At 52.6% G+C, this 26,741-nt stretch overlaps 2 protein-coding genes across 6 annotated transcripts; one reads left to right on the top strand and one right to left on the bottom strand.

The window, feature by feature from the left end:
• On the top strand, positions 1-13,513 carry EEF2KMT (eukaryotic elongation factor 2 lysine methyltransferase). 3 transcript variants are annotated; one of them, XM_032605856.1, is made up of 8 exons: positions 1-131; positions 1,985-2,047; positions 4,196-4,276; positions 5,121-5,222; positions 9,627-9,760; positions 9,844-10,139; positions 11,394-11,543; positions 13,266-13,513. In XM_032605856.1, the coding sequence occupies exons 1-8, from the start codon at positions 36-38 to the stop codon at positions 13,364-13,366; spliced, it is 1,023 nt and encodes a 340-aa protein (XP_032461747.1). In that variant the 5' UTR covers positions 1-35; the 3' UTR covers positions 13,367-13,513. The 3 variants fall into 3 exon arrangements, with proteins under 3 accessions (XP_032461747.1, XP_032461749.1, XP_032461748.1); XM_032605857.1 differs by lacking the exon at positions 5,121-5,222 and having other exon boundaries at positions 25-131; XM_032605858.1 differs by lacking the exons at positions 4,196-4,276; positions 5,121-5,222 and having other exon boundaries at positions 6-131.
• Positions 12,581-25,563, bottom strand: ALG1 (ALG1 chitobiosyldiphosphodolichol beta-mannosyltransferase). 3 transcript variants are annotated; one of them, XM_032605852.1, is made up of 13 exons: positions 25,357-25,563; positions 24,346-24,423; positions 24,105-24,208; positions 22,432-22,580; positions 20,866-20,955; positions 20,417-20,527; positions 19,546-19,667; positions 19,325-19,363; positions 18,944-19,003; positions 18,082-18,192; positions 16,844-16,958; positions 15,659-15,734; positions 12,581-14,562 (listed from the first exon to the last, which is right to left on the bottom strand). In XM_032605852.1, the coding sequence occupies exons 1-13, from the start codon at positions 25,556-25,558 to the stop codon at positions 14,431-14,433; spliced, it is 1,389 nt and encodes a 462-aa protein (XP_032461743.1). In that variant the 5' UTR covers positions 25,559-25,563; the 3' UTR covers positions 12,581-14,430. The 3 variants fall into 3 exon arrangements, with proteins under 3 accessions (XP_032461743.1, XP_032461744.1, XP_032461746.1); XM_032605853.1 differs by lacking the exons at positions 24,346-24,423; positions 25,357-25,563 and having other exon boundaries at positions 22,432-22,594; XM_032605855.1 differs by lacking the exons at positions 22,432-22,580; positions 24,105-24,208; positions 24,346-24,423; positions 25,357-25,563 and adding an exon at positions 21,552-21,573.
• Between the last annotated feature and the right edge of the window lie 1,178 nt (positions 25,564-26,741).

The raw sequence follows: 26,741 nt of genomic DNA, 5'->3' as shown, positions 1-26,741 counted from the left end.
TCTCGGGCAACGCCGTGGCCAATCCCCGCCCTGCCATGGCGCCTGAGGAGAGCGCCGAGGCTGCGCTCCTGCTGCGAAGTTTCGAGCGCCGCTTCTTGGCGGCGCGCGCCCTGAGCTCTTTCCCTTGGCAGGTGGGCGGTGGGGAGCGCGGAAGGCGGGTGGGGGGCGCCGGGGTCGCGGTGGAGCGGGGCTCCGGCCTCACCCCTGCTCGCCCCGCCACGCGGCGGCCTCTGCTCCCTCGCGGGCCCCGGCATCACGTCCGGTTCCCCGGGCATCGCTGGGGCCAGCGCGGGCTGGCGGCGGGGAGCAGGAGGTCCACCTCAGCACCCTTGGACCCACCCTGCGCTCAGCCCCCAGCTCCGTCCTCCCCTGGGCCCTTCCCGCCCTCCGCTGTCTCTGCAGACCGAGTCCCACGAATTGAAGGAATGCGGGGTTTCCTCCCAACTCCTTTTTTCGCTGGGTTTTTAGGGTCATGGACAGTTTGTGCCTTTTTTTAGCCGGTTATTATCCTGGCCATTGGGTAACAGCTGCTGCTGCTCATTTAAACAGCCCACGTCCTCAGAGCAGCGGGAGACCACGCTGCGTTGAACTCAGCGACCAGGTCACAGACCCCTCGGGCCTGGGTGTTCTCATCTGTGTCAGCAGCATTGGACAAAGCCCTCTCAGAGGCAGCTGATGGAAGAGACAGGGAGGTACAAAACAGTCCAGGAAAGAGACGAAAGAGCTCACTTCCCTGCCCTGGGGACCTGCCATTCACACAGAGGCGCTTGGCCGAGGCAGCAGCTTCTTTCTGCCAAGTCCAGGGCTCTAATGACGCTGCGTCCTTTATAATCCATAATTCAAGTGTGGTGAACCCACTGGGATGACTCAGTTTGAACATATATTCCTCCCCAGGTCTGCCCCATCTTAAGAGTGGAGGTTAGTCATTTGTGTTTCATTGACATAAACCATTTAGCATTCTGGGAGATCATTTCCCATCAGAAAGGAATGTGTACGTTTTTTAACCCCAAATTTAAACCTTCATGACAGCATCCATTGGGCCCAATTCATATCGACTATAATTGTTCATGAGTGAGTGCTTACTCTGCACCAGTCCCATGCTAAGTGCTCACTTAGGCTCACCCACAGCACCCATGTGGTGAGAACTATTCTTACCATTGGTTTGACTAGAAAAGAAGTTGACAGCAGCATTGGAGCACTCAGACCTGGGAGACAGACAACCTGCTTTGAATTCTGGCCCTGCCCCACCCCACACAAGCTGTGTGACCTTGGGCAAGTGACTTTGTCTCTCTGTGCCTTCATATTCTTATTAGTAAAATGGGGGTATAATGATGCTTAACCTCATAGGGCTGTTGTCAGGATTACATGAATATGTGTTAGCTAGTACTTTTTATTCTGTCAACGAATGTTTACAGAATGCCTTCCACAAGCCAGGCACCAGTATCAGCAGAATACAGACAAAGCCCTGATTAGATGGGAGAGCCAGAGAATAAACAAGTAAATGAATAAGCAAGAAAACACGGGGAGTTGATGGTGGCTGGAAAGTCAATAAAACAGGGAAATGCATCAATTTAGGAGAGTCGGGAAGGCCTTCCAAGGAGGTGACAGGAGCCGGGACCTGAACAGTGAAGCAGCCATCCTGCCGTGGAAAGGTTTCAAGTTGCCCACCAGGTGTTAATGCTGTGGCTCCCCCTGTAATTCCAATTCAGCCACAGAGCTGGTCTGTGACCCAGGCAAGGTTAAGCTGCCAGGGCTAATGCAAACCAAGAGTCTGTCTTCTGATGTTCTTTCTCTGACTCATCCAGGTATAACCCGGAACTTCTCAAGGTCAGGCTTTCAGCTGCCTGTGCCTTCCACATCATTTGGCCCCAGGTCCCTGGGGAGAGATCACTTAGCACTTTGCCAACATGTCCCATTGCATGTTTAATGTTCCTGTGATAATGCCCTTGAGATTTCTTTCTCTTCCCCCTCTCTCTTTGAATAGAGCCTAGAAGAGAAATTAAGGGACTCATCAGGTTCTGAGCTGCTGCTGGATATTTTGCAGAAGGTAAGAATCACAGAATCACTGGAACGCACCAGTGGCCTGATTTGCCCATGAAGACGTAACAGGTGCACACGTATCCTTTAAAAAGAAAGACGCGGGGCTTCCCTGGTGGCGCAGTGGTTGAGAGTCCGCCTGCCGATGCAGGGGACACAGGTTCGTGCCCCAGTCCAGGAAGATCCCACATGCCGTGGAGCGGCTGGGCCCGTGAGCCATGGCCGCTGAGCCTGCGTGTCTGGAGCCTGTGCTCCGCAACAGGAGAGGCCACAGTAGTGAGAGACCCGCGTACCACAAAAAAAAAAAAAAACAAAAACAAAAAAAAAAAACAAAAAAAAAAAAAAGAAAGACGCTGCATCTGGGTGTGAGCACCTCAGACAGCTCCGGCTCTTTTGTTTTCTTAGATAAAGACATCAGAATATACAACAAGCTGCATGAGAGGAGGGAACCTGGGGGATGTTTTTTTAAACCGTCCACAGAGAAAATGGAGATGACAGCTGTAGGAACATCTTCTAGCATTTGCTAGCTGCTCAGAGACTTTTTTTTTTTAAACGTTTAAGGGGAAAAGAAGCAGGCAAGTCTTGCCCACCCGTGTGTCTTTTCTAGTTGTGGATGGGCCCCTGCTTTTTGTAGGTGGGGTTTGGACTCTAAGGTGCATCTGCGTGCGGGTAGAGGAGGGACCACCACTCTGCCCGGCCTGTCCCACTCTGCCTGCCCCTGGCCATGTGGGTCAGGTGTACATCACAGTGCATCCGGGCTCTCTAACCTCTTACGGGTCATGAATCCTTCTGAAAACCCAAAGGTGTTGACACTACCCCAAGGAAAAAATGCTCCAGAAGAGTACATTTTGTGTACAAATGCATGGGAATCATACACACCCCTCCAACCACTGGTCCTGTCCAAAGAGCCCAGGGTCAGAATTCCTGTCTGGAGGGTGAACCAAGAGTATCCATCTGACCACCATGTCGAGAAGATGCAGCCAAGCTAGGGAAGATTCCCAGGAGATCCAGCAGTTCAGGACTGCGAGCTCAGACCTCTCCGAGGCCATTGTCATGCAGTCTGCTCTGATTTTTCACCCCAAGGGTAAAACCTAACACCCGCCAAGCCCCTGAAGAGTTGTGTGGGCATTTTGTTGCCCTTGAGTAAAATCATGTCCCTCCGGCCAGCAGGTCCCATGTGACACAGGCCCTATTCTCACTGTTCCCGTCCCCTGCCCTCCCTCCCAAAATGCCAGGTGGGGGCCTGCACAAGCTACCCAGCTGCCTGGAACTCATTCCCCTGCTCTCTGCTTCTCTCAGCTTCAGCCGAAGTGTTGCCCTCAGAGCCCCCATCCCTCTCCACTACATCCCAGGCAGAGTCCCCACCTTCCTCTGTCCTGGTCAGCGCAGCACCCCACCCGGGGGTGTGATCTCCAGGAGGGCAGGTGCTGAATCTGCCTTGTCGTACCATTTGGAGTTCTCACCCCTTCCATGGAGCCAGACAGTCCCACATTTGTCCTCACTACAAACTCTAGTTCCTGCTGCCTGCTCTGGGAAGGGGCATGTCTTAGTCCTGCTATAACAGAACCCCACAGACTGGGTGGCTTGTGAACAACAGGAATTTATTTCTCACAGTTCTGGAGGCTGTGAAGTCCAAGATCAAGGTGCCAGGAGGTTCAGTGTGTTGTGTGGTCCCACTTCCTGGTCCAAAGATGCTGTCTTCTTGGCTATGTCCTCAGATGACAGAAGGGGCAAGGGAGCTCTCTCGGGTCTCTTTTATAAGGACACTAATCCCATTTATGGGGGCTTTACCCTCATAACCTAATCATGTCCCAAACGCCCCACCTCCTGATATCATCTCAGTGGGTGTTAGAGTCAACATGTGAATGTAGAGTGGACACAAATATTCAGTCTACAGCAGGGTGTTAGCCTGAGACCGTATGCCGTATATTCCTTCCCAGAAAGGGCATTAGAGACACTGCCATGGTCTGTGCCACTGTAGTGGAGAAATATTTTTAGGAAAGGGCTTATATCTTAAACTCTTTCAGACGCATAAGGGTCACCCAGGGCCAGAATTCCAGGAATCGAATAACTGGGGTTTGCCCTGTATTCACTTGAAGCTCATGGGAGACTTAAGGCGGAGTCTCTCCAGCAACCCACACTGTGTTCCTCGTCACAGACCGTGAAGCATCCTCTGTGCATGAAGCATCCACCGTCAGTGAAGTATGCCTGGAGTTTTCTCTCAGAGCTCATCAGAAAGGTCAGTGATGGGCACTGTCCATCTGGTAACCAGGCAGCATCTAGGACTTGGCTGGCTCTCCAAACGTGGGCTTTGCCTGTTGGAGCCCAGATCCATCCCATACTCTTTGCCTGCTCTACAGATCCCCGTATAGCAGGGGGCTCCCTGGGCAACTGCTCCCAGCTGAGTTCCACCAATGAGAAGCCATGGAGGGGGGGAGGAAAGGAGGGGCCAGGGTACTTCCTCTGTGCTTTGAGGGGTCTCCAGCAGTGGCTGCATCTCCTCTGTGGTCCTGGTCCCCCATGGAACCTTCCTGAGATGGAAACACTCAGGAACCCCTGAGTGTGGGAAATGCCACCTTCTCCTTCTGTCCTGCCAGCTCTCTCACATATCCCATTTCTCCTGCCCTACACTACACCTCACCCTCACCCTCTCTACACCTCTCTTTGAGGTCCCCCAGGTCCCCCCACCAAGTGATCTGTATTAAGTCAATCACATCCCAAGTCTCCCCTCCAAATTTGGTGAAAATCCTCCAGCCATTTTTACAAGTCATAGTAAAAGCAAACAGGTGGGGGCTTCCCTGGTGGTGCAGTGGTTGAGAGTTTGCCTGCCGATGCAGGGAACATGGGTTCGTGCCCCGGTCCGGGAAGATCCCACATGCCGCGGAGCAGCTGGGCCCGTGGGCCATGGCTGCTGAGCCTGTGCGTCCAGAGCCTGTGCTCCACAATGGGAGAGGCCACAGCAGTGAGAGGCCCGCATACCACAAAAAAAAAAAAAAAAAAAAAGCAAGCAGGTGGAACCTTGGTTTGATTCACGAGGGTCAACTTAATCCTCTTGCTGAAGCTCTCGCCCTGCCCGCCCCCAGCACGAGGCTATCCACACGGAGCCTTTGGACGAGCTGTACGAGGCGTTGGCGGAGGTCCTGACGGCCGAGGAGCCCACCCAGTGCCACCGGAGCTACCTACTGGTAGGAGACATGCGCCCTCCTCCACACACACAGTTGATTCAGGCTCCAGTCAGCCTCATGTGGCTTCAATCCTGACTCCTCAGCTCTGTAGTCTTAGACGGGGTCAGTTAACCTTCCTGAGCCTCGGTTTCCCCACCTGTAAACCAAGCACTTCAACAAATAACGCCTGTCTTACGGGGTGACTGGCGTTAAATTAGGTAACACACATGAATTGCACAGCAGCGATCTGGCGCTTAGACCTCAATAAATATTTGATGGATGGTTGTTAAAGGACAGCAGTCTCTCCCCACTGTCCACTGCCACCATCACCAGGCTGACCTGGTGCTTGGCCTTCTCACTGGTCACCTGGCTTCTTACCCCACAGAAGTCCATTCTACACACAACAGTTTTTGTTTTCTTTCTTCTTTAACCTTTTATTGTAAAACAAAGATACAGAAAACCATGCAAAAGAATTAGATTATCGAATTGTTGCAAGGTGGCCATCATGGTAACTGCCAATCTAGCCAAGGACTTGGGCAGCCAGCCCACAAAGCCCTCATTTGACCCATCCCAGCCCTCCCTCTCTTTCAGAGTAATCACTGAGGTCGTACCACTGCCATGTGCACCTCTGGACATAGTCTTGCCTATTAACTAGGTCTGGCTCAAAATTTCCCTTCATCCGCAGGTCCCCCCAGCTCTTCCTGGCAATTTGGCCTGGACAGCTTTCCACAAGCTGGCTTTTTGTCGCACACACATGGTGCTGTTCAGCTTGTTCCTCTGTCCTCTGTTCCCCAAAAATTGGCGGCTGGATTCACAGGCCCACTCGGACTCTTGTCTGTTTGACCCCTTTGGCAAGAAAACAGCCTGGGTCCTAGAAGTCACGTCATCTCTTTTTTATCCTCTTCATGGTAGCACTTGTGGGTGCTTAAAGCTTAGACTCATTAATTCATTGAAGGATGCAAAAAGGTGATTTTTCTTATTTATTTATTTGTTTATTTATGGCTGTGTTGGGTCTTCGTTGCTGCTCACGGGCTTTTCTCTAGTTGCAGTGAGCAGGGGCTACTCTTCGTTGCGGTGCGCGGTCTTCTCATTGCGGTGGCTTCTCTTGTTGCGGAGCACAGGCTTTAGGCACACGGGCTTCAGTAGTTGTGGCACGTGGGCTCAGTAGTTGTGGCACACAGTCTCAGTTGCTCCATGGCATGTGGGATCTTCCCGGACCAGGGCTCGAACCCGTGTCCCCTGCATTGGCAGGCAGATTCCTAACCACTGCGCAACCAGGGAAGTCCCAGTGATTTTTCTATCATTTTGTTTTCATTCATTAGCTGGAGAAATTTTATAAGGAAATGCCTCCTTTCATCCGTATTTGGTTACCTACTGGTACAGCTAGTAGAGGAAAGGCAGAATACAGACTTCTTTCCTTTTCAAGATAGTGAATTGGTTTCCTGTCATTCCCAGTAGGGGTTCAAACCATTGCAAATCACATCGTTACTGAAGCTCAAAATGTGCTATTTTGAGTCACTTCAAATAGACTTCTTTTTTTTTTTAAGTAATTTTATTTTATTTATTTTTGGCTGCATTGGGTCTTCACTGCTACGCACGGGCTTTCTGTAGTTGTGGCGAGCGGGGGCTACTCTTCATTGCGGTGCGCAGGCTTCTCATTGCAGTGGCTTCTCTTGCGGAGCACGGGCTCTAGGTGCACAGGCTTCAGTAGTTGTGGCACGCGGGCTCAGTAGCTGTGGCCTGCGGGCTCTAGAGCACAGGCTCAGTAGTTGTGGCGCACGCACTTAGTTGCTCCACGGCATGTGGGATCTTCCCGGACCACGGCTCAAACCCGTATCCCCTTCACTGGCAGGCATATTCTTAACCATTGCGCCACCAGGGAAGTCCCCTCAAATAGGCTTCTGAGTCCTTTGACATCACCTCATAGTTTTCTTACTTTAGTTTATGTCAAGCTTTTCCAGACTCATCTTGTATGTTTCCTGCCCCAGACCTGGAATCAGCCATGTCTTCAAGAAGCCCTAGTTTCTTTTAGTGGGAAATGATATTTAGAGACCACAGTCTGGGCATTAGGGATGATCATTGCTGCTGTCCAGGCCTTTCCGTGGACAGAGCTAGGATATGGGTGGAGATACATATCCATACTTTTTAAGAGAAAATACCTCATGAGTCCATATTGATGTTTCTGATACAGGATCAGAAGGGTTTTCACTCAGCCTCTTCTGCATTGGATCCCTATCTCCTTTCTTCTGCTCTGGAAATTTTGGTTCTCAAGAGCATGGGGATGATGTTAGGATATCCCCCAACTGCCTTTGGCTTATCCCATATTATTCGTGTGTTCAGCGATCTCAGAACAACAGCACTAATCCCTCACACCAACTGTGGTTACTGAAAACAGCATAAATTTTTATATGTGCCACCCTCATTCTCCCTACATAGACATCATAGAGCCGTTACATAGTATTACCACAAACTAAGCAGCTCAAAGCAACATAAATGTGCTGTCTTCCAGTTCTGTAGGTCAGAAGTCTGCTGGGCTCAGCTGCTTACTCTTCTTTGAGTCTCACAGAGCTAAAATCAGGGTATCTGTAGGACTGGGCCCCCAGGGGAGGACCATTCCAGGCCCTTCAGGTCATTGGCACAATTGCATTTTCTGCAGCTGCAGGAATGTGATTCCATTTCCTTCCTGGCTCTTGGCCCAGGATTGTTCTTAGCTTCTAGGAGCCGCCCTGTCCCCCTGACTCATGGCCCCTTGATTCCAAAGCCAGCAACCACCTCAAATCCCTCCTGCCTCTTTTTCTTCTGCATCTCCCAAACATCAGCCCTGATGATTAAATCGGGCCCACTTGGATAATCCAGGATCATTTCCCCATGTCACGTTCTGTAACCTTAAATGAATCTTCAGAGTCCCTTTGCCAAGAAGCACAGCACAATCACAAGGTCCAGGGATACGGGTGGAAACATTACCGACCTCAGGCACATACCGTAGTCTCTTACTTTTCAGTCTCTGTATTGGTCCGTATATTGATGTCTCTGTAGCCATTTTGGTTGTCTCAAGTTGATTTTCTAGGAGGTTCTTTAAGAAGGGCTCGTCGGATGGACCTTCCCGGACTTCTTGCATGTTGATAACAGATTGAGCCATTTTTACTTGAATCTTGACTCACACCTTCTCTCCCTGAGTCTCTTAAATATATTCCTCCACTTTCTTTGGCATAAAGCATCATTGTGCAAAAGCCTGATGATAATTTAATTTTCTTTCCCTTTTATGTCACATGCCCTTTTCTCTTAGATAGCCAAAGCATTTTTTTCTTTAAAGTCCAGTAATTCTATTAGACTACGTCTCGAGGTTGTGATCGTTCTGAGTCAGTGACCTCAGGTGCAGTGTATACTCTTTCAATATTCATTTCAAATCTGTTTGTTTTCTCAGGAATGCTTTCTTGAATTATAATTTTTAGTATTTGTTCTTTGCTTTTGTTTCATTAAAAGTACCTAAAAATTTGTGGCTTAAACAACAGAAATTTATCATCTCACAGTTCTGGAAGCTATAAGTGCAAAATCAAGGTGTTGACAGAGTTGTTTCTTTCTGAGGCTGTGAGGAAATGATGTGCTCCAGGCCTCTCCTCAGCCTGCAGATGGCCATCTTCTCCCCACGTGTGTGTCCTAATGTCCTGTTCGTATAAGGACACAGTCAGATTGGATTAGGGTCCCCTTATGTCCGTATTTTAACTTGATTCCCTCTATAAAGACCCCATCCTCAGGAATTCCCTGGTGGTCCAATGGTTAGGACTCTGTGCTTTCACTGCCAAAGGCAGGGGTTCAATCCCTGGTCGGGGGAACTAAGATCCCGCAAGCTGCACGGTGCAGCCAATAAAAGAGGAAAAAAAGACCTCATCTCCAAAAAGGTCACATTTTGAGTTGCTGGGGCTTAGGACTTCAGCATATGAATGTTGGGGGGAAACGATTGAACCCATGACAATCTCTTAATTTCTTTTTGATTTTTAAAATTTCGCTCCTTTTCACTTCCTGTTTCTCTTTAAGGTTTATCTGTTTTTATGTTTTGGTTTGTTGTTATGCTCATGCTTTTTTGAGTAGCCTTTATTTCTGAAATGATGTTTTCTGTTATTGTCACACATTTCTAAGTGTTTCGAGTAGCCATTCAGGCCTTGCCTTGGGGCCCTCACACCCCCACTGCCGGAGCAGGCAGGTTCCCTCCTAGGTGGGCTCTGGGGTCACTGTCCTCGGGTCTACCATGTGCCCTGTGACTTCCCTCTTCTGTCCCCACTGACAGGTTGAGCTCACGAGGGTTGTGTCACCTGCTCAGAACCCTCCAGTGGCTCCCCATCACATTTAGACTCAAATCCTAATTCCTTATGTGATCCACACCTGCCCTGGTTGCTGGATTAATTCTCTCTCCCTGTTTCTGCCTAGCCCTCCGGGGACTCTATCACACTCTGCGAGAGCACGGCCATCATTTCCCACGGCACCACGGGCCTGGTCACGTGGAATGCCGCACTTTACCTGGCGGAGTGGGCCATGGAGAACCCAGCGGGCTTTGCTCACAGGTGACCTGGGGGTGCAGGGCTGGGCACCAGGGAGGTTTGCCACAGGGGGATCACAGACACAGCCACTTCTCCCTGTCACGCAGGACTGTCTTAGAGCTTGGCAGTGGAGCCGGCCTCACGGGCCTGGCCATTTGCAAGATGTGCCGGCCCAGAGCATACGTCTTCAGCGACTGTCACAGCCATGTCCTCGAGCAGCTCCAAGGGAACGTCCTTCTCAACGGCCTCTCATTGGAGCCAAATGCCGTCGCCCTGGCCCAGCACCCAGAACACGACACCGCCAATGCAGAGAGCCCCAGGGTGACGGTGGCCCGGGTGGACTGGGACGTTGTGACGGTCCCTCAGCTTGCTGCCTTCCAGCCGGACATCGTCATTGCCGCAGGTACCGCCCAGCTTCGGCCACTGGAGTGTGGCCTCCCTGAAGCTCCACCTGGCTTTCAGTGCTGGGAAGGGGACAGTGAGTGCTGCCTGGTGGGAGGAATGATGGGATTTGGGTTGTGTGGGCCTCCAGGGTGACATCAAAGCACAGAGCGTGCCTCTTGGGTGCCCTAAAGCCACAGCCCTCCCATTTGAGACAGTGGCCATGCCTACTGCCACGCTAATCGTCCATCCTATAAAGGAACCAGCTCTTCCCAGCAAGGCCTGTGATGAACAGAACAGGCCCCAGGGCACCAGACTAGGGTGACCAGTCTTAGCCAGGCCACAACCCAGCGGACAGACTTCACGTCCCTCTCCAGCAGCCTGAGGGAGGCCTCTCAGTTGCCATCCAGAACCTAAATGAATAGGCCAGAGCAGCCCCACAAAGCAAGGGAGCCGAGCTGGCCCCACCTACACCCCCTGTCTTCAGATGGGGGCGGAAGTGGCCACAGCAGCCTTGTCCTTTCAGGACCACAAAGAACGGCATGATCCTGATTCCTCTGCATGCCCTGGGCCAGGCCGAGGGTCGGGGAAGGAGCTCTGGGTGCCCCCACCTCTGTCAGCACCTGCTTCCTTCTCCGTGCACACTTATGTGTCCCTGAGGCCGAAGGCTCTGCCTGTGTATCTCTGTCCTAGGTCCTCAAAACAAGTCCCACAAGGAGGGACCACCCACTCTGGTGCCAGGATGGGACCCTTGAGGGAAGGGGCATATGGTGTGGGCACCAACGGGACCGTTGCCCTCCACGGTGCTCACCCAGCCCCATCTGGCCGATGGTACTGTGCTCTGGCCTGGCCATGGCCCTGAGACCCAGGCCCAGAGCGGCTGGAGCACAGAGGCTAAGCAGCTCACCCCTGCAGGCCCAGCTGGTGGGTGGGAGGGAGCTTGCCCCCCCACAGGAAGGAAACAAGAAGTCTGAGGCAGTCAGAGTTTGCTTCATTAAGCATCTTCTAAGCAGGCCATAGGCAGAGAATTTTTTCTTTTAAAGGAACACCAGTGAGTCCTGGATATTTTTCATGTGTTGCAGTGTCTTTCAGCAGCTTTCTCTGCTAAGGGTTTTTCTTTTTACCCCCGTAATTTTCTTACCGTCCAACAGCACAAACCTAATAGAACTGCTGCCTTCCAGGCCTTCACCCTGCTGCCCATGTCGGCACAACCCAGAGGCCTCTATCCTGGGGTCCTGGAGGAGCCCCTTCCAGTAACCTGGGGTTTTTATCGCAGATGTGCTATATTGCCCAGAAACTGTCCTCTCCCTGGTCGGGGTCCTGCAGAAGCTCTCTGCCTGCCAGAAGGACCAGCGGGTTCCTGACGCCTACGTTGCCTTCACCATCCGCAACCCGGAGACATGTCAGCTGTTCACCACGGAGCTGGGTGAGCCCCGGGCCCCTGGCCAGGCTGCTGACTCTGAGGGGCTGCCACCCAGGCCTGCAGGGCCACTGCACTGGCCACACACAGGACTCCAGGGAGGCAGAAATCAGGAAAGTAGAAGAATGGGGCCCTGGAGACAAGCCAGGAAGCCCCAGACCACAATGTGCTGGGCCAACGACCCCCCACCCTCTGCCCAGGTCAGCAGAGGAGCCAGGGCCAGGGAGTTGGTGCTCTGGGGAGGAGATGGCTGACACAGTGATCTCAGAAGTCTGAGACCAGCAGTCCTACTGTGTGTTTAGGGCAGGTTTTCAGAGACTTAAGGCCTCAGTTTTCTTTCCTGTAAAATGGAAAGGATGGTGGATGCCAGCTGGTATCAGGGTAGATGAGTTCTGGCCACACAGCAGTCAGGTGCAGGCTCTGGAGGTGGGTCCCAGGTGGAGCTGGGCCACCCCTCTCCAGGTCTTCATTCATTGTACAGCAGAAACATCCAGCTCAGGGGTGGAACAGGGCTGGCACGAAGGGTGTGCTCGGGAGAACGGCAGCTGCTGTTACTAGATCAAGCACACAGTAAATGGAAGAGCGAGGGATGCTTTAGAGAAGCGGGTGGGGTCTGCCTGAGTTGCCACTGCTGCAGGCGGGCACTGTTCTCAGACCTGACCTGCGTCAGCCCTTCTAGCACCTGTGGGGGGGGGGGGCGCTGCCATCCTCTGTCCCACCCGTGAAAACACTGGGGTGCAGGGCAGCTGAGTAATCACCCAGGCACCCATGGACTGAAGCCAGGCAGCTGGCTCCCACTCTCCACCCCCCACCCCATGACCCCCACTCTGCAGTCCTCACCACGAGCCAGGCCTGATCAGGGTTTCCCACACATGACTGGGCAGCAGTGCAGAGCCCTGTGCTTGCCCCAATCCCCCACCCCCCAAACAAAGCTCTCCCACAGCTGCCTCTGCTGACAAAGAGGACCAGCGCCCACCCCTGTACAGCGTGTCCCACTGACAGCGGGTGCTCGGCCTTGAGAAATAACGAAGTCCTTCAGATGCTTATGTGAAAAAATATCCACACTGTATTTTAAGAAAGCTGAGTGCTAAACAGCATATACAGTATAAACTCATTTTTTAAGCTCATTTTTATTTTAAAAAAATAACTGTCATGTTAATACACATATGGGGAAACTCCATACACACCAATTAACATTATTATTAACATGTTATACCCGGACAGCAGTATCATGACACTTATACACTGTATGTCTAGTATTTCATTCTTATAAATACTAATTTTTCATTCCTAAAAAACTGATGACAAAACAATTCTTGCCAGGGGTGCGTCAGACATCTGTGCTTACACAGAGGACGTGAGCCCCTCTGATACAGGTCCAGCCTCTGAAGGCACCAGGCTGAGCTGTCAGGCAGACGTGGGTTCAAACCTCAGCTCCTACTGAGCTGTGCCCGGTAACAGGATGGAGGACCCAGACGGGGCTATGACTTTCCAGGGATGCACACGGCCCAGTGGGCAGACGCAGCAGACCTGGCTGCTGTGAGCTGCTTACAAATGGGATTCCTGGTCCCACCCCTGGAGGCTGATTCCAGGTGTCTGGATGGGGCCTGGAAATCTGTAGTCTGTACCCCCACACACACCCCCAGGCCTGTCCCAAAGCCCCACACTGATAGGGTGGTGTCCCATCCCCAAACCCCACATCCTGAGACGCATATGTTCTGTTTCCAGGCCGGGCTGGAATCCCGTGGGAAGAAGTGCCTCGTCACGACCAGAAACTGTTTCCCTACGAAGAGCACTCGGAGATGGCAATTCTGAAACTAATGCTGTAGATTTATAAATGGTTTTGAAGAATAATGTGAAAATTAAATCACTGTTCTGGAAAGAATGTGATAAAACTTGCACTGGACTTGAATGTTTGAAGAATGTTAAATTCTGAATCGGGAACCACAGACTGTTCGAATAAAATATAAACTGTTCAAGTGTGTAGACCCCTCTCTGCCAGCTGGCTTAGTCCTTAAGAAAATCACCATAAATCAGAAATGAAATTTTTGGCTCAGAGATAAGCATTTCACTCGCGCAAATAATAAAACAAACCAAGTACGTTCCCCCCAACCTGGACGCAAATCCCTCGCGGAGCCAAGCCCGCTGCACACGTGGCACATCTGACTGCCCTTGCAGGGCGGTGGGCTGCAAAGTCTGTTTTCAAGGCAGGAATCAAAATATTAGGGACACAACCAAGCAATTCTGGGAAAGGCAGACACCAGGAGACAAAACAAGGATGCAGAGATGTTCAAGACGACACAAATAACAGAAAAGTCATAAACTGGGGGAAAGGAAGACTCATAAGACAGGAAGAGAAAAGAGAGAAGGGATTCAGAGCCTCCAAAGATGAAAGCAGGCTGAGCCAGCTTCCTGGTCAACAAAAACTCCAGATTATTAAAAGTAACTTCAGGGCTTCCCTGGTGGCGCAGTGGTTGGGGGTCCGCCTGCCGATGCAGGGGGCGCGGGTTCGTGCCCTGGTCTGGGAGGGTCCCGCGTGCTGCGGAGCGGCTGGGCCCGTGAGACATGGCCGCTGGGCCTGCGCGTCCGGAGCCTGTGCTCCGCAACGGGAGAGGCCGCAGCAGTGAGGGGCCCGCGTACTGCAAAAAAAAAAAAAAAAGTAACTTCATTCCCCAGGCAGTGCCCACTGCCAGCCTTTCAGCTTCCATCCACCAGGAGGCGCTGATCTACAGAGTTTGCCAAGGGACTGGCCAGCAGTGGCGGCTGTGAGGAGGGGAGTGTGGGCCAGCTCCTGGGGAGAAAGATGAAAGGTAAGGAGGGGTGTCAGCTTGAGGGTCTCTCCATGATGTCCAGCACAGGACACCTCAGGAGTTTCAGTCGTTGGCCCGGGTGGTCACGTGTCCGTAATCAAAGGGAGCACTGTCCGCTTCCAGCTCTCATCCCATCGAAGCTGCTCTGACTCCCGGAGGTTCTTGCAGAACTGGTTCAGTTTGCCAGCAGGATCAGGAAACTTTGAGAAAAGCATCTAGAAGACCAGAACTACCTCATCACTGCTTCCTGCCCCCACCCCAGGTTCCACCCCAAGCTACCCCTCCTCCTTCCCAGCAGCCCAGGTTCCTGCTGCACCCCAAGCGCAGCCATTCTGCCAAAACCCTCCCTCCTTCACCGCACTTCCAGAACCACCACCAGTGTCCCGGGGTCTCCAACGGGACGCCCGCTCTGGCCCAGCTTCCTCACCAGGCCTGGCTAACTAACCCTTCTCAACAGCTCTGACCCCAATGTCCCTGACCCAGCAAGCCCGCCTCCCTCACCAGGCACAGGGGAGCCTTCATGGCCCAGCTACGCTCTATCTCCTGCTCTGCTCCGACCTGACGGCACAGCCAAGCTGCAGTGTTCACCATCCACACCCCGTGCTCTGCCGGCAGCCCTCCGCCTCTGCCACTGTCTGCTGTTCCTTCCACCAAGAGCTGGCCTCTACCCAGCACTATCCTGCCCACGTACTGAGAACTAGGTGATGCCTGCGTTCTTTCCAGCTCTGCTAAACTAAGGTGTCTGCAGACGCCAGCCTATGGGCTGCATGCAGCCCTCCGCCTGTCTTTGTAAATAAAGTTTTATTGGAACATAGCCACACCCCTTCATCCACAGATTGTGGATGCTTTCACATTACAACAGGGTTGAGTAGTTCTGACAGAGACTATGGCAAAGTCTAAAATGATTTTTTTCCTGAGGCTTTCCAAAGTCTGTTGCCCTTGGTCTCAATGATCAAGAATGATGACGTGTTACTTTTTGTAATTTGTAGTAAGAAAGAAGTATCCTTTGAAGATGCCCACCCATCTCATAAGGCCGGTCCAGGAAGCTCCCTCGCTCCTCACTCTCCCTTCTCAGATCCAATCATCCCCTAAATGGCACAGTCCACCTGGCTCTAGCATCATTGTGTGGTGTGAGCTCCATAAACCCAGACGGCAGGTGGGGCGAGCCCTGATCCCTCCGGGGCCCAATGGGGCCCAGCCTCTGAGACCGCTGCTCGCTCACCCATACACAGCCCAGGGCCACCCACCCAGCTGCAGGAACAAGGAATCTCCAAAACCCTGCAAGCCGCTGTGTGGGAGCAGACACGCTACCTGCAGCTGAGCTGCCAGCTCCTCTGAGTCCTCGAAGACCAGGCCATTTTCCTCATGTTTCACAAGCTCGTGTAAGCTGCAGAGAGAATCAGGGGAGGTCTGAGAGCTGCCTGGAGGAGATACAGAACCCAAGGTGCCCACCTGCTCCCCCCCAATTCCACCCCACCCACAGGCTAAGCTGGAGGCAGGAACAGTCTGGTTTCAGGAAGCCTGTTCTTAGATTTGGCATCTGAATAGAAAAAAGACCTGGCAGGATACACATTAAAAATCCAAACCAGGCTTCCCTGGTGGCGCAGTGGGTGAGAGTCCGCCTGCCGATGCAGGGGACACGGGTTCGTGCCCCCGTCTGGGAGGATCCCACATGCCGCGGAGCGGCTGGGCCCGTGAGCCATAGCCGCTGAGCCTGCGCATCTGGAGCCTGTGCTCCACAGCGGGAGAGAGCACAACAGTGAGAGGCCCGCGTACCGCAAAAAAAAATCCAAACCAATTCGGGGAAGGAGGGACAATAAAGGGGTATGTGGACTTTTTGTGCTACATGCTCTCTTCAGTGAGAACGTTCTTAGTAAGTTCTGCCTTTTTTTTCTTAATTCCACAGCAGAGAAACCAGGTAAAAGGCAGCCCTGCTGGAGGCAGGCTCAGAGGTGATCAGGGAGTTGATCCCAACACTATCTGAACCCGGGCTCCAACATCCTGGATTTCCCATTCAGAAGCTGGCTCCTCAGCTCATGGTGGGGCCACTGTTTCTAGAAACTTTTCTAACACTACCGTCTCCAAATGCCCTCTCCTGCCCATCTTTGCCAGGAAGAGCGGAGACAGAAATACACTCATTCAACTGATTCGAACACAACTACATGAGCTCAGACTAAAGGGACAGAGAGAGAAATAAGTCCATGTGAGCTGTGCGGGCAATTCCAGCCACCATTGCACCCTGTAAGCACAAGCCCCCAAGTAGAGTACTTAAGACTCCAATTTGTATTCAACACGAGCTCTAACTGGAAGCCACCCTGTCTGGTGGGGCCCAGCCCACCCACAGGGACCAGAGGGCTCCTGCTCCCTCTGGGTGGCAGAGCTGCACAGATGGGGAGGTGGAGCCCTCCAGGAAGCTTTCCCGGGCAATTCTGCTGGTTCCCCCCAAGCTGCTGATTTGATAACCTAACCCTGGGAGGACTGGGTTTCCGCTCCTACCACTGGAAGTTCACGGCACACACAGGCAGGCAGCACCCGAACATGTCCACCACCTTCATGGGCAGGTCCAGGCCACTGGAGGACCGGTGTAGGCAGACGCCCAGGTCCGCAGACCCTGCAGGGCGAGGATGAGGGGGCCATCAGCTCTGGCTGTGCGCCCGGTGGCCACACATCCTGCAGGACTGTGGACCGAGGCCTGCGGGGAGGAGTGGAAAGGGGGTGATAAAGTCCCCAACCCCACGTACGACTGCCTGGGGTTGGCCGAGCAGCCTGGCAGGAGGCTGGGACACGCAGGTGCTTCCCACCTGCCGCTCCTGGCCTCTCGGCCCTTTCTGAAAATGACCTGCCCGTCACCAATGTTTTTCTTTAAACTGACCCCCTTTTTCTCCTTAACCACGCTGTATTTTAAAAGAAGCTGCAGCAATGATTGCTTAATGGGTTCTGAGTTTCTGCTTGGGGTGATGAAAATGTTTTGGCAAGAGACAGTGGCGGGGACTGCAAAACACTGTGAGTGTGATTAATGCCACTCAAATACACTTAAAAATGGAAAAATGGTTAAAATGGCAATTTTGTTATGTGTATTTTATCACAATAATTAGAAAAAGAACCCAAAGCAGACCAACAGAAAACAAGCTGTCGCTGTGAATATAAAGCCAAGGAAGCAACCGTACATCACTCAGTGCCGCTGGAGCTCCTGCCTACAAAGGCTCCCCGCCTCCCACTCCGGAGACAGCTTAGTGGCTGCTGAGACCTATAGGCACCCAGCCAATAAGCCCTCCCCGAGGGATCAACAACGCAAGAGAAGGGAGGGCTGCCCCTTCACACTGGGAGAGTCCACACTGTTTACCTCGTGGTCTCTGTACCTCCCACACTTGGGAATTGACCCCAACCCAAGCCCCGCCCAGCCCTTCTGCCCAAGGGAAGAGCAGGGTGAGTGGAGGGCGTGGAGGCCAAGAGCACTGGGACGTAACCTTGGCAAACAGGCAGGGAGGAGGTGGCACACCAGGAAACAGCCTCGTTCTCCCAGAGTCCAGCCAGAGCCCATCCCAGCCTGAGACCTACATGTGTAGGGCCCCTGAGCAGACAATGGCTTGAAATCATTAAAGGGTTAAAAAAACAAAGAATATGCAAAAGAACCTGGTAAAACATTCATTATCTGGCCCTCTTCAGAAAAACTCTGTCCCCTGCCCTCAGGTACTCCCTTATAAACCCCAGCCCTCCCCCTGCAGGCCTCTTACCTAGAAGCAAGGGGTAGTCCTTGGCCTCCAGCCATGGGGTACAGACCTGGATGTGCTGGAAATGCTTCTGGCAGATGAGGCGGCTGTAATACTCCTTCAGAGGCCCTTTGCCTTACAGAGAAAACCGGAGTCACTGCACTGGGCCCACGTCTGGCCCTGTCCCCCAGCCCCAGGCCTGAGAAGCCCCTGCAAGGGCGTGAGCAGAAGGCCCACAGGCAGCAGCTCCAATCAGGCCCCTATCCAGACCCCTTCCAGAAACGACCCCCAAGGGGTGTGCACCTTGACTGCTGAGGCCATGGCCGTTCCCCCAGCAGGCCTTGGGCTGGGAACACAGCCAGGATAAACTCTGGCCAGGCACCAGAGTGCCCACCAATACAGCTTCTCACACAGACTGCCCCTGCGCCCCGCCCAGATCCCCAGGTGGCACAGCATGAGCAGTGGGCTCCTGCCGCCCCTGGGCGTCCAAGGGCCTGGAGGAGAGGAGTGTCCAAGGTGGGGCAGCTGGCTAAGGACCCTCCTCCTCCAACCAAATCTCCTCTGCCTCTCTCTCTTCACCCGGCTCCTTTGGAAACAGTTTGACATTGGACAGCAGACTCTCATTTTTTAAAAAAAAAAAGATACGTGGAAACCACTGTGAAGTAGAAAGCTCAGAATCTCTGAGGTCACGCTATCTGAGATTGAAATCTAGACTCCATGCTCTGCCATGAAGCCCTTCTGAGCCTCAGCCTCCCCGTCAAGCTGGTGTAGAAAACCATACATCACTGAGTTGGGGTGAGAATTAACGAGACAACAAACATCACAGGCCTGACATGCCTCCACTGCCCCGTTTAATACAGGAACAGGGATAGTCCCAGGTGGGTACCTGTTATAACACAGACCAGAGGAGGGAGGCTTTCTCCATCGTTGATCAGCTGTTCGAACTCTGTGTTTAGGAAAATAAATACATGATAACCAAAATCATGTAGTCGGGTGAGTGAGGGGCTGATGCGAGGGGATGGGGGAAGGGAGAGGAGGAGGGAGCACTGCTCCCAACCATGCAATCCCTTCTCCTGGAGGTGGCAATTCAGAGCTAGGCTGGTCACTCACTGACCCAAAAGGGGACTCACGCCTGCCACCTCCACCCAGTGGCCCTGGCCCTGGGGTCAGGAACACTCTGCCAAGGACATCACGCAAGGCCAGGTGAGCATCCTGCAGTTCAGCAGCCCCCGACAAGCCCAGCTCCTGATCACAGCCATACACCTACTTTCTAATGCTGCCAACAAGATGGAGAAGTCTTCATCCTCTACGGGAAAAGAGAACCGAGTGTCACGGGCCAGTTTCTAGATGCCTCCCCACCCAGCTCAATGTGCTCCCCTTTCTCATCGAGGCCCCAAATACATGTGGGGTGCACGCCTGGCAGCAGCGAGAACACAGGCTCAGCCAGGTGCTCACACAAGCCCCAAGCGCCCGGGCGGGTCCTGAGACCTGTCCAGCTCGTGCTGCTGACCAAAAGGGCCGGCCGCCCAGGAAGGCAGGTCACTGTTCCACTCTGGGCATCCCGCTCCGTGAAGGCCGACCTCTCCATGCCCGAGTCCGAGGGTTCTGAACTGAAGGAGCAGAGAGAGCCCGTGAGCTGCCACAGAGCAGGCCCTTGGGCCCGAGAACAGCCATTCTCCCACCAGAGTGAGGCCCGCAGGCTCCCAGTTGTTGGGGTGCAGCCACGTCAGAGCCACCAGGTGGCCCTACCACCCAAGGCCTTGGGCACAGACCTGCACCTTGCTTTCTCTCTTATCTGTATTTATGTGTTGCTAGGTGCTGAGGTCGCAATGGCAGACAAGGCCGACTCAGCCCCTGCCTTCACAGGGCTTACTGTTCTAATCATCCCCTAGACTTAAGATGAGGACGCTGTGACCCCTCCAACTGCCCCCACGTTACTGAGAAGAACAAAGACCAGCTGTATGGAGAGCCGCTCAGAAGGGCTCTCCTTACCCCTGGGAGATGCCCAGAGAACACATAGGTGCACAGACCCCGCCATGCGGTCAGGAACCACTGGCAGGAGGGTAAGGACACCCACAGCCTAGTACAGGGCAAACACTTCCTTAAAGGGCCAAAGAGTAAACACTGTAGGCTTTGGGGAGCCATACGGTCTCCATTGCAAAGCCCAGCTCTGCTCTTGTAGTGTGGAACCAGCCAAGGACAACATGTAAATGAATGAACGTGCTGTGTTCCAATAAAACTTTACTTACAGAAACAGGCAGCAGGCCTGCAGCCATAGTTTGCCATCCCCTGGATTAGATCTCCAGGTCAGCAGCGAGCATAAAATAAGGCAGCTGAAAGCTGAAGACAGCAGACTTACCAGGCCCTGAATGCAGAGTAGGTGCGGCTCAGCTTCATAAAGAGCTGGTGTTGCAGGTCCAAAGGCGTCTCTTTAAAGAAAGATGCTGGCTTGTCGTAGACAGTCACAGCTCTGCAATGAGATCATTGGGGGGGCTCTAGGGAGGGGCGAAGAAAGGCCTAAGGAACATAAGACCCAGAAGTATCCAGAAGAAGAAGGGTGCTGAGGTATCCAAGTCTCAACAATAAGCTTTAGAATTACTTGGAGAAGCACAGAGAGAATTTCTAACATGAACACTTCCTGGACCATCTGGCTGGCTGGGAAAGAAACTCTAGCTTCCTCCTCCCTCAGCCTCCCCAAACCAGTAACCACCTCCCGGAACCCTGGGAGCTCCCAGTGCCTTGCAACATGACACAGCAGCTGGGAGTCAACAGCGCTGGGAGGGACCCCTCGTTTCCCGAGGCCCCTACTTGATGCCCCAGTTCTCTGCCAGGTCTTCCCGCATCGCATTAGTCACACACAGGTTCAGGTGGGACAGGCGTCCGCAGAGCGTCTCATACCTGAAAAGACGTATCAGTGGTCAGCCCAGAGCTCTCTGGGCCAGGAACCACCACCCCAGCCCCATGGGACTCAACACCTCTGATACAGAAGAGGCCACAGAGCTGGGATCTCCCAAATCAGGTCACTGGCGAGGCACCTTCCCCGTGTTTGCACAGAGTTCTACCACCTGTACTATTACCTCCCACACACCTTTCTTTAAATCAGATTGCTTTTCAGCTTAAATACAATTACTTTCAAGAGAAACCATATATCACTACAGAATGGAAAATCCAGTCTCTCTTGCCATAAAATGAAGGAGAAATACAATAAAATCTTGTTATTAAATCTCAGCCACACTGCACTATTCCCTGCAAAGGCTGTGGGGCTGAGGCTCACTCCCAATGGGTTACAAAGGGAGTTTAGCAAATGCTAGAAAGGCGTTATCAACAGATTAGCTCCAAACGGAGACTTGAGCCCTGGTGACAGGGCAGGACTGAAAAAGAACTGGAAACGAACAGAGTTATTTCACGTGTGTAGGTACCACGGCCTGTTCCTCACTCAGGATGCAGAGAAAGCTCTGGAGCTGGACTGCCTGGGATGGAATTTTGGAGCTCACATGTATTAGCTGTGTGGCAAGTGACATGAGGGCTCTCGGTTTCCTGGTTTGTAAAAAGACAGCGATCACAGGACACCCTTGCTGGGCAGCACTGGAGTCTGAATGGGATAAAGGCTTGGCCTGAGGCCTGGCATGCAGCAAGCGCTCACTGACTGCTGCTGCGACCACCACCCACGAATGACCCATCAGGGGAAACGCCACAGCCGGCCAACGGCTTGAGGCTGCAAGCCCACACCAAGGGAGATGGTATAACTCGGACTCAGAACACAACATTGCTTCCTCCTCCAGGTCCAACCTGCTCCCAAGGCCCTTCTTCCCTCTCCCTGTCTCATCAGCTGCAGCAGACTGTGACCCACGTCCCCGTCTGCCAGCAGCAGTCCCCAGTTTCCATTTGGGTATCTGGTACGGGTTCATCTGGGACCCCAGCTCTCCAGTGGAGCATTTGTCCCAAGCCTGAGACAACGGGGTACTGAAGCCCCCCAGGCTCAGAGGGGGTCAGAGGACGCCAGGTGCGCAGGAGCCAACCACAGGCCTGCTCTCTCCACTGAGCCTGGTGGGGTGGGGATGAAAGCGAGGGGCTTCCAGAGCCTGAGAAATACCTCTAGGAGGAAGTGTGGAGAGACATGAGAGGGGTCCTGATGACACCTTTTTTGAGCTCAAAGTCAGCCATTTCTCAGGACTTTTCAGTTTCATGGGCCAACAAATGCCCTCCTTTGCTCAGGCCTGTTTCTATCACTTGTCACCAGCGTCAGTCCAACTCCCCAGCCTTGCCCTCACCCCCACAGGGCACACGGGAATCAGCTTCCCCGGGTCTCTGCACCGGCCCTTCTTCCCACCACAGTTTGGGGACAATGTCGGCACCCTCATCCCAGACTCTCACCACTTGGCCAGCAGAACAAGGGGGTGGCCGGGGCCGTGCACCAGACCCATAATGGAGTAGCCGTAGTTGTGCCAGTCAATGACGAGCTTGCTCCCACAAAGGCAGCCTGCAAACCAGCACACGGCAATGGCGGGCAGGCCCGGAGGGTTCTGGGAAAGAGAGACTTGAAGGAAGAGAAGGAAACCAGACCACGGTCAAGAATAAACCAAGTAAAAATAACATACGTGGCAAAGAGTCAATTATCTTTACAGAGCTCTTGATAATCGATAAGCAGAAGAAAGACCCTCTTCCTCACCAAGAGGTATAAACAGTCATAAAAGAAAATTGACCAACCTGATAAGTCCAAGATCACTGATATTCAAGGAAACAAAAAATGGAATAAGGAGGAACCATTTTTCATCTATCAGAATGGAAACTCTAAAACACCTAATGATACCTGGTGGTGGTGAGGATGGGGGGAAGAGGCTTCCCTGTTAGGTGGGGGATAAATTGACCCAATCTTACTCTAGGACTATCCAGTAACACATCACAACATTTTAAAAGTGCATGGACTCTGACCAAGCACTTCCCGTCCTAGGAATTTATCCCAAGGAAGAAACAGAACCCATGCAAAAGACATATGTTCACTGATACTCTTCACCATACAATTTTAAAAGTAAAGGGCTTCCCTGGTGGTGCAGTGGTTGAGAATCCACCTGCCAATGCAGGGGAGACAGGTTCGAGCCCTGGTCCGGGAAGATTCCACATGCCACGGAGCAACTAAGCCCGTGCGCCACAACTACTGAGCCTGTGCTCTAGAGCCCATAGAGCCCATGTTCCACAACAAGAGAAGCCACTGCGATAAGAGGCCCACACCCTGCAAACGAAGAGTAGCCCCCGCTCACCGCAACTAGAGAAAGCCTATGAGCAGCAATGAAGACCCAATGCAGCCAAAAAAAATAAATTAATTAATTTTTTTTTTTAATTTTTAAGTAAAAAAAATCAGGAAGGGCTTCCCTGGTGGCGCAGTGGTTGAGAGTCCGCCTGCCAATGCAGGGGACACGGGTTCATGCCCCAGTCCGGGAAGATCCCACATGCTGCAGAGCGGCTGGGCCCGTGAGCCATGGCCGCTGAGCCTGTGCGTCCAGAGCCTGTGCTCCGCAACGGGAGAGGCCACAACAGTGAGAGACCCGCGTACCGCAAAAAAAAAAAAAAAAAAAAAAAAAAAAAAGAGCTTCTCTACGTTAAAAAGCAGTCAAGGTAAGAGGCTAAGAGTGGAACTCCAGAACTAGAGTGACAACCTGGTTCAAATCCTGACTCCAGCACTTCCTAGCTGTGTGACAATGGGTTACTTACAGAACCTCTCTGGGTCTAGGTTCCCTCATCTCTAAGTGTAGGTAACACAAGAACCTACTTCTCAGGATTGTTGTGAAGAATTAAATGAGATAATGCAGGCAAAACACTTACATATGTAACAAGTACAAAATAAGACTATCTGTAAACACTGAAAAACAGAAGGGATGAGTACCATAAATAGAATGGACACATACCATAGGCTCCTACTCATGTTTTTAAAAGTTTATACACACACATGTGAATATGCACTTACCAATCTGTACATTTTTTTAAACTGGAAAGTAAAGAAAACTGTTAAAACAGTGGTTCTCACAGCGGGAGGTGGAGCTGACACGTACCTGGAGAAAGATGTAAGCTGCTGGCTTCCTGCACATCAACTTCCACAGCAAGTGCACTGCCTGAAACACAACTTTGACTCCATACTGGAGAATATGGGGCCCAACTGCAAGTCAGAAAACAGCCATCACTAGTAAAGGAGTTCTTGGCAATTTGCAGATCCCCTCCACCCCACACTCCCCGCCTTCCCCTCCCCCCCTACACACACAGATTCAGAGATATCAGGAGTTGACTGCTTCCTACCTGCAAGTCTCTGAACTTCTGTCAGACTCACAATCTGAATTCTGTCGCTCTGCAAGAGCTCATCGTGGGGTTTGGAGGCTGAAAAGAATGTCCCTTTTAATGTGCTGGAGAAGATGATCTAATTTAAAGTCAGATGATCCCCGCCCCACAGGCTGAATAGGGGAGAGTGTTTTGGAACCTCTCTGTTCCTCAGTAGCCAGAACAGAGAATGAGGCCAGTTCTTGTCCAGATTCCACTAGACCACCCACAGAGGGAGGGCTGGAATCTTATCCATTTTTACTTAGCACAATGCCTGGCACATAGTAGGCACTCAAGCTGACCTAGATTCCCTGGATGGTGGAATTATCACACCATAGGGAGACCCCTAGGAAGTCTCACTCCAGCCCCTCACCCTGGGGTAGCAGACTCTAAACAGGGACCAGAAGCAACCAGTGCTATTCCTTTTTTCCCGATATGGGATAGAGCTACCTTCTAAAGATGTCAAAGTGGGGTAAGATGGAGGAGCAGACACCCCTGCCCCCGCACACTGAGGGAAAAACGCTGGACATCCTGCGAAAATGAAATACCTCTGCCTGCAGAGTTCTGCGCTGAGGGTGAGGAACGGAGAGGAGACAAGTTGCCTGTCTTCTCAGACACTGTCTGACAAAAGAAGCCTCAGAGATGTGCTTACCAGCACTTGCCCTGGGATCACATCCACCCGGGTTCCAGTCCATCTTTTCACTTACTAGGAATAAGTGACACTATGCACTGAGTTCATTTAGCTTAGCACAGTCCTGGCATATGGCAGGCGCTCGATTAATGCTGACTGTTCCCAGGGACCCACCCAGCAGAGGCTGGGCAGAAACCTGGCAATTGCTGTCCAGGCCACAACCCGGCTCGTCCAACCTCGGAGAGCTGCCCGACGGAGGAGAGGGTAAAGGGGCGTCCCCGCCTCGGCCCCCGTGGGGCGGTCAAAGCCGAGGGTCAAAGGCTGAGAGAGCAGCCTCCCTCCCAGGCCCCCGAGGCACTCACTGCAGAACCCCAAGAAGGTCACGGAGAAGCCGCACTTGGCCAACGACAGTGCGTGATACTGCATGCGGGGACTGCGGCCCACGTCGCCCAGCACCACGACAATCACGTGGCGGGCCGCGCGCCCCCACCGCCAGCGCTTCCACGCCACCAGCAGCAGCAGCGTCAGGACCAGCGCTAGCAGGACCACGCAGGAAGCCGCCATCTTGGCGGGCCGGCAACCGTCATGTGACCGCGCTCCCGCCGGCTGTGCCAGCTGTCCGCAGCCGCAGACCGAGCCTCCTAGGTGGGTGGAGAGAAGGGAGGCGGGGACGTGGTTCCCTGTTCCCTAAGCCGGGGCCCGCGAACCTCCAACCTGGGAGCGGAGGTTTAGTGGTATTAAGGTAAAGCTGTTACTATGTAGGGATCTAGGAACATTTTTTTCTTCAAAGTTCTAAGATAATTTAAAATATAGTGAGATAACAATTTGGATGAAACGCATAAGCATAATGTTGAGAAAAGAGACCAGCCAGAGTGCATACTGGCTGGTTCCATTATGTAAATCAAAACTACTCTTTACTGTTAGAAGTTAGAGGGGTGACCTGCCTTGGAGGGTCGGGGAGTGAGTGGGAGGGGGCAGTGGGGAGCTGGTGGGGGTGTCATGGTCTGTTTCTTGATCTGGGTGCTGGTAAGGTGGGTGTGGTCCATTTGGGAAAATTCATCAAAAAGCAAACTTATTCATTTTTCAGGATGTATGTTGTACTTGAATAAAACATTTAAAATATAAAGAGAAAGAGGGGTTTCCCTGGAAGTCCAGTGGTTAGGACTCTGCACTTTCACTGCCGAGAGCCGGAGTTCAATCCTTGGCAGGGGAATGAAGATCCCACAAGCAGCGTGGCACAGCCAAAAAAAAGAAAGGAAAAAATAGAGACAGAGAGAGAGAAGGACAATGAAGGAACTAAAAAACAGAACGATTTTAAGTATCCATAGTAAGAAAGGAAAATTTCCCCACTGACCCACCTGTCTCACCTCCCAAAGTAACCGCACTAAAGAGTTCTGTGTGGATCTATGTGACAGCGCTTTGACTTTGAAATGGGTCCCCTTGAAGCCACCCCCTCTGCCCTTGCCTTGGGAGCTGCCCCAGAACCTGCACGTCAGGCACAGCGACCACCTGCCCTCAGCCCCACCTCACCCACCCACATATTAGACAAATGACACAGCGCCTCCTCCCTTGATGAGAGCCTGGATGGGGCAACACCAGGGACCCTAGAACCCAGCTCAGGACTTGGCATGTATCTCTTTTGCTTCTCCCAATAGCCCTGTGACTCCCCTTCTTACAGATGAGGTCATTGAAGGTCACAACATTAGTGAGTGTGTGGCAGAGGCAGGGCTTGAAACCTGAGGGTAGA

This window comes from Phocoena sinus, chromosome 15 (genome assembly GCF_008692025.1).
Source record: "Phocoena sinus isolate mPhoSin1 chromosome 15, mPhoSin1.pri, whole genome shotgun sequence".
Taxonomy (NCBI): domain Eukaryota; kingdom Metazoa; phylum Chordata; class Mammalia; order Artiodactyla; family Phocoenidae; genus Phocoena; species Phocoena sinus.
Note: the sequence above shows the minus strand (reverse complement) of the source record. Positions and strands in the feature narration are given on the sequence as shown.

What these genes read in the sequence shown, in the direction of transcription:
- EEF2KMT (XM_032605856.1), top strand. Translation starts at nt 36, where the DNA reads ATGGCGCCTGAGGAGAGCGCCGAGGCTGCGCTCCTGCTGCGAAGTTTC. An exon ending in GCCACCGGAGCTACCTACTG is followed by an intron (nt 5,223 to 9,626) that starts GTAGGAGACATG and finishes GTTTCTGCCTAG; the next exon opens with CCCTCCGGGGACTCTATCAC. An exon ending in GCTGTTCACCACGGAGCTGG is followed by an intron (nt 11,544 to 13,265) that starts GTGAGCCCCGGG and finishes TTCTGTTTCCAG; the next exon opens with GCCGGGCTGGAATCCCGTGG.
- ALG1 (XM_032605852.1), bottom strand. Translation starts at nt 25,558, where the DNA reads ATGGCGGCTTCCTGCGTGGTCCTGCTAGCGCTGGTCCTGACGCTGCTG. An exon ending in CTTGTTCTGCTGGCCAAGTG is followed by an intron (nt 20,956 to 22,431) that starts GTGAGAGTCTGG and finishes ACGTCTTTTCAG; the next exon opens with GTATGAGACGCTCTGCGGAC. An exon ending in GCAGAGAACTGGGGCATCAA is followed by an intron (nt 20,528 to 20,865) that starts GTAGGGGCCTCG and finishes ATCTCATTGCAG; the next exon opens with AGCTGTGACTGTCTACGACA.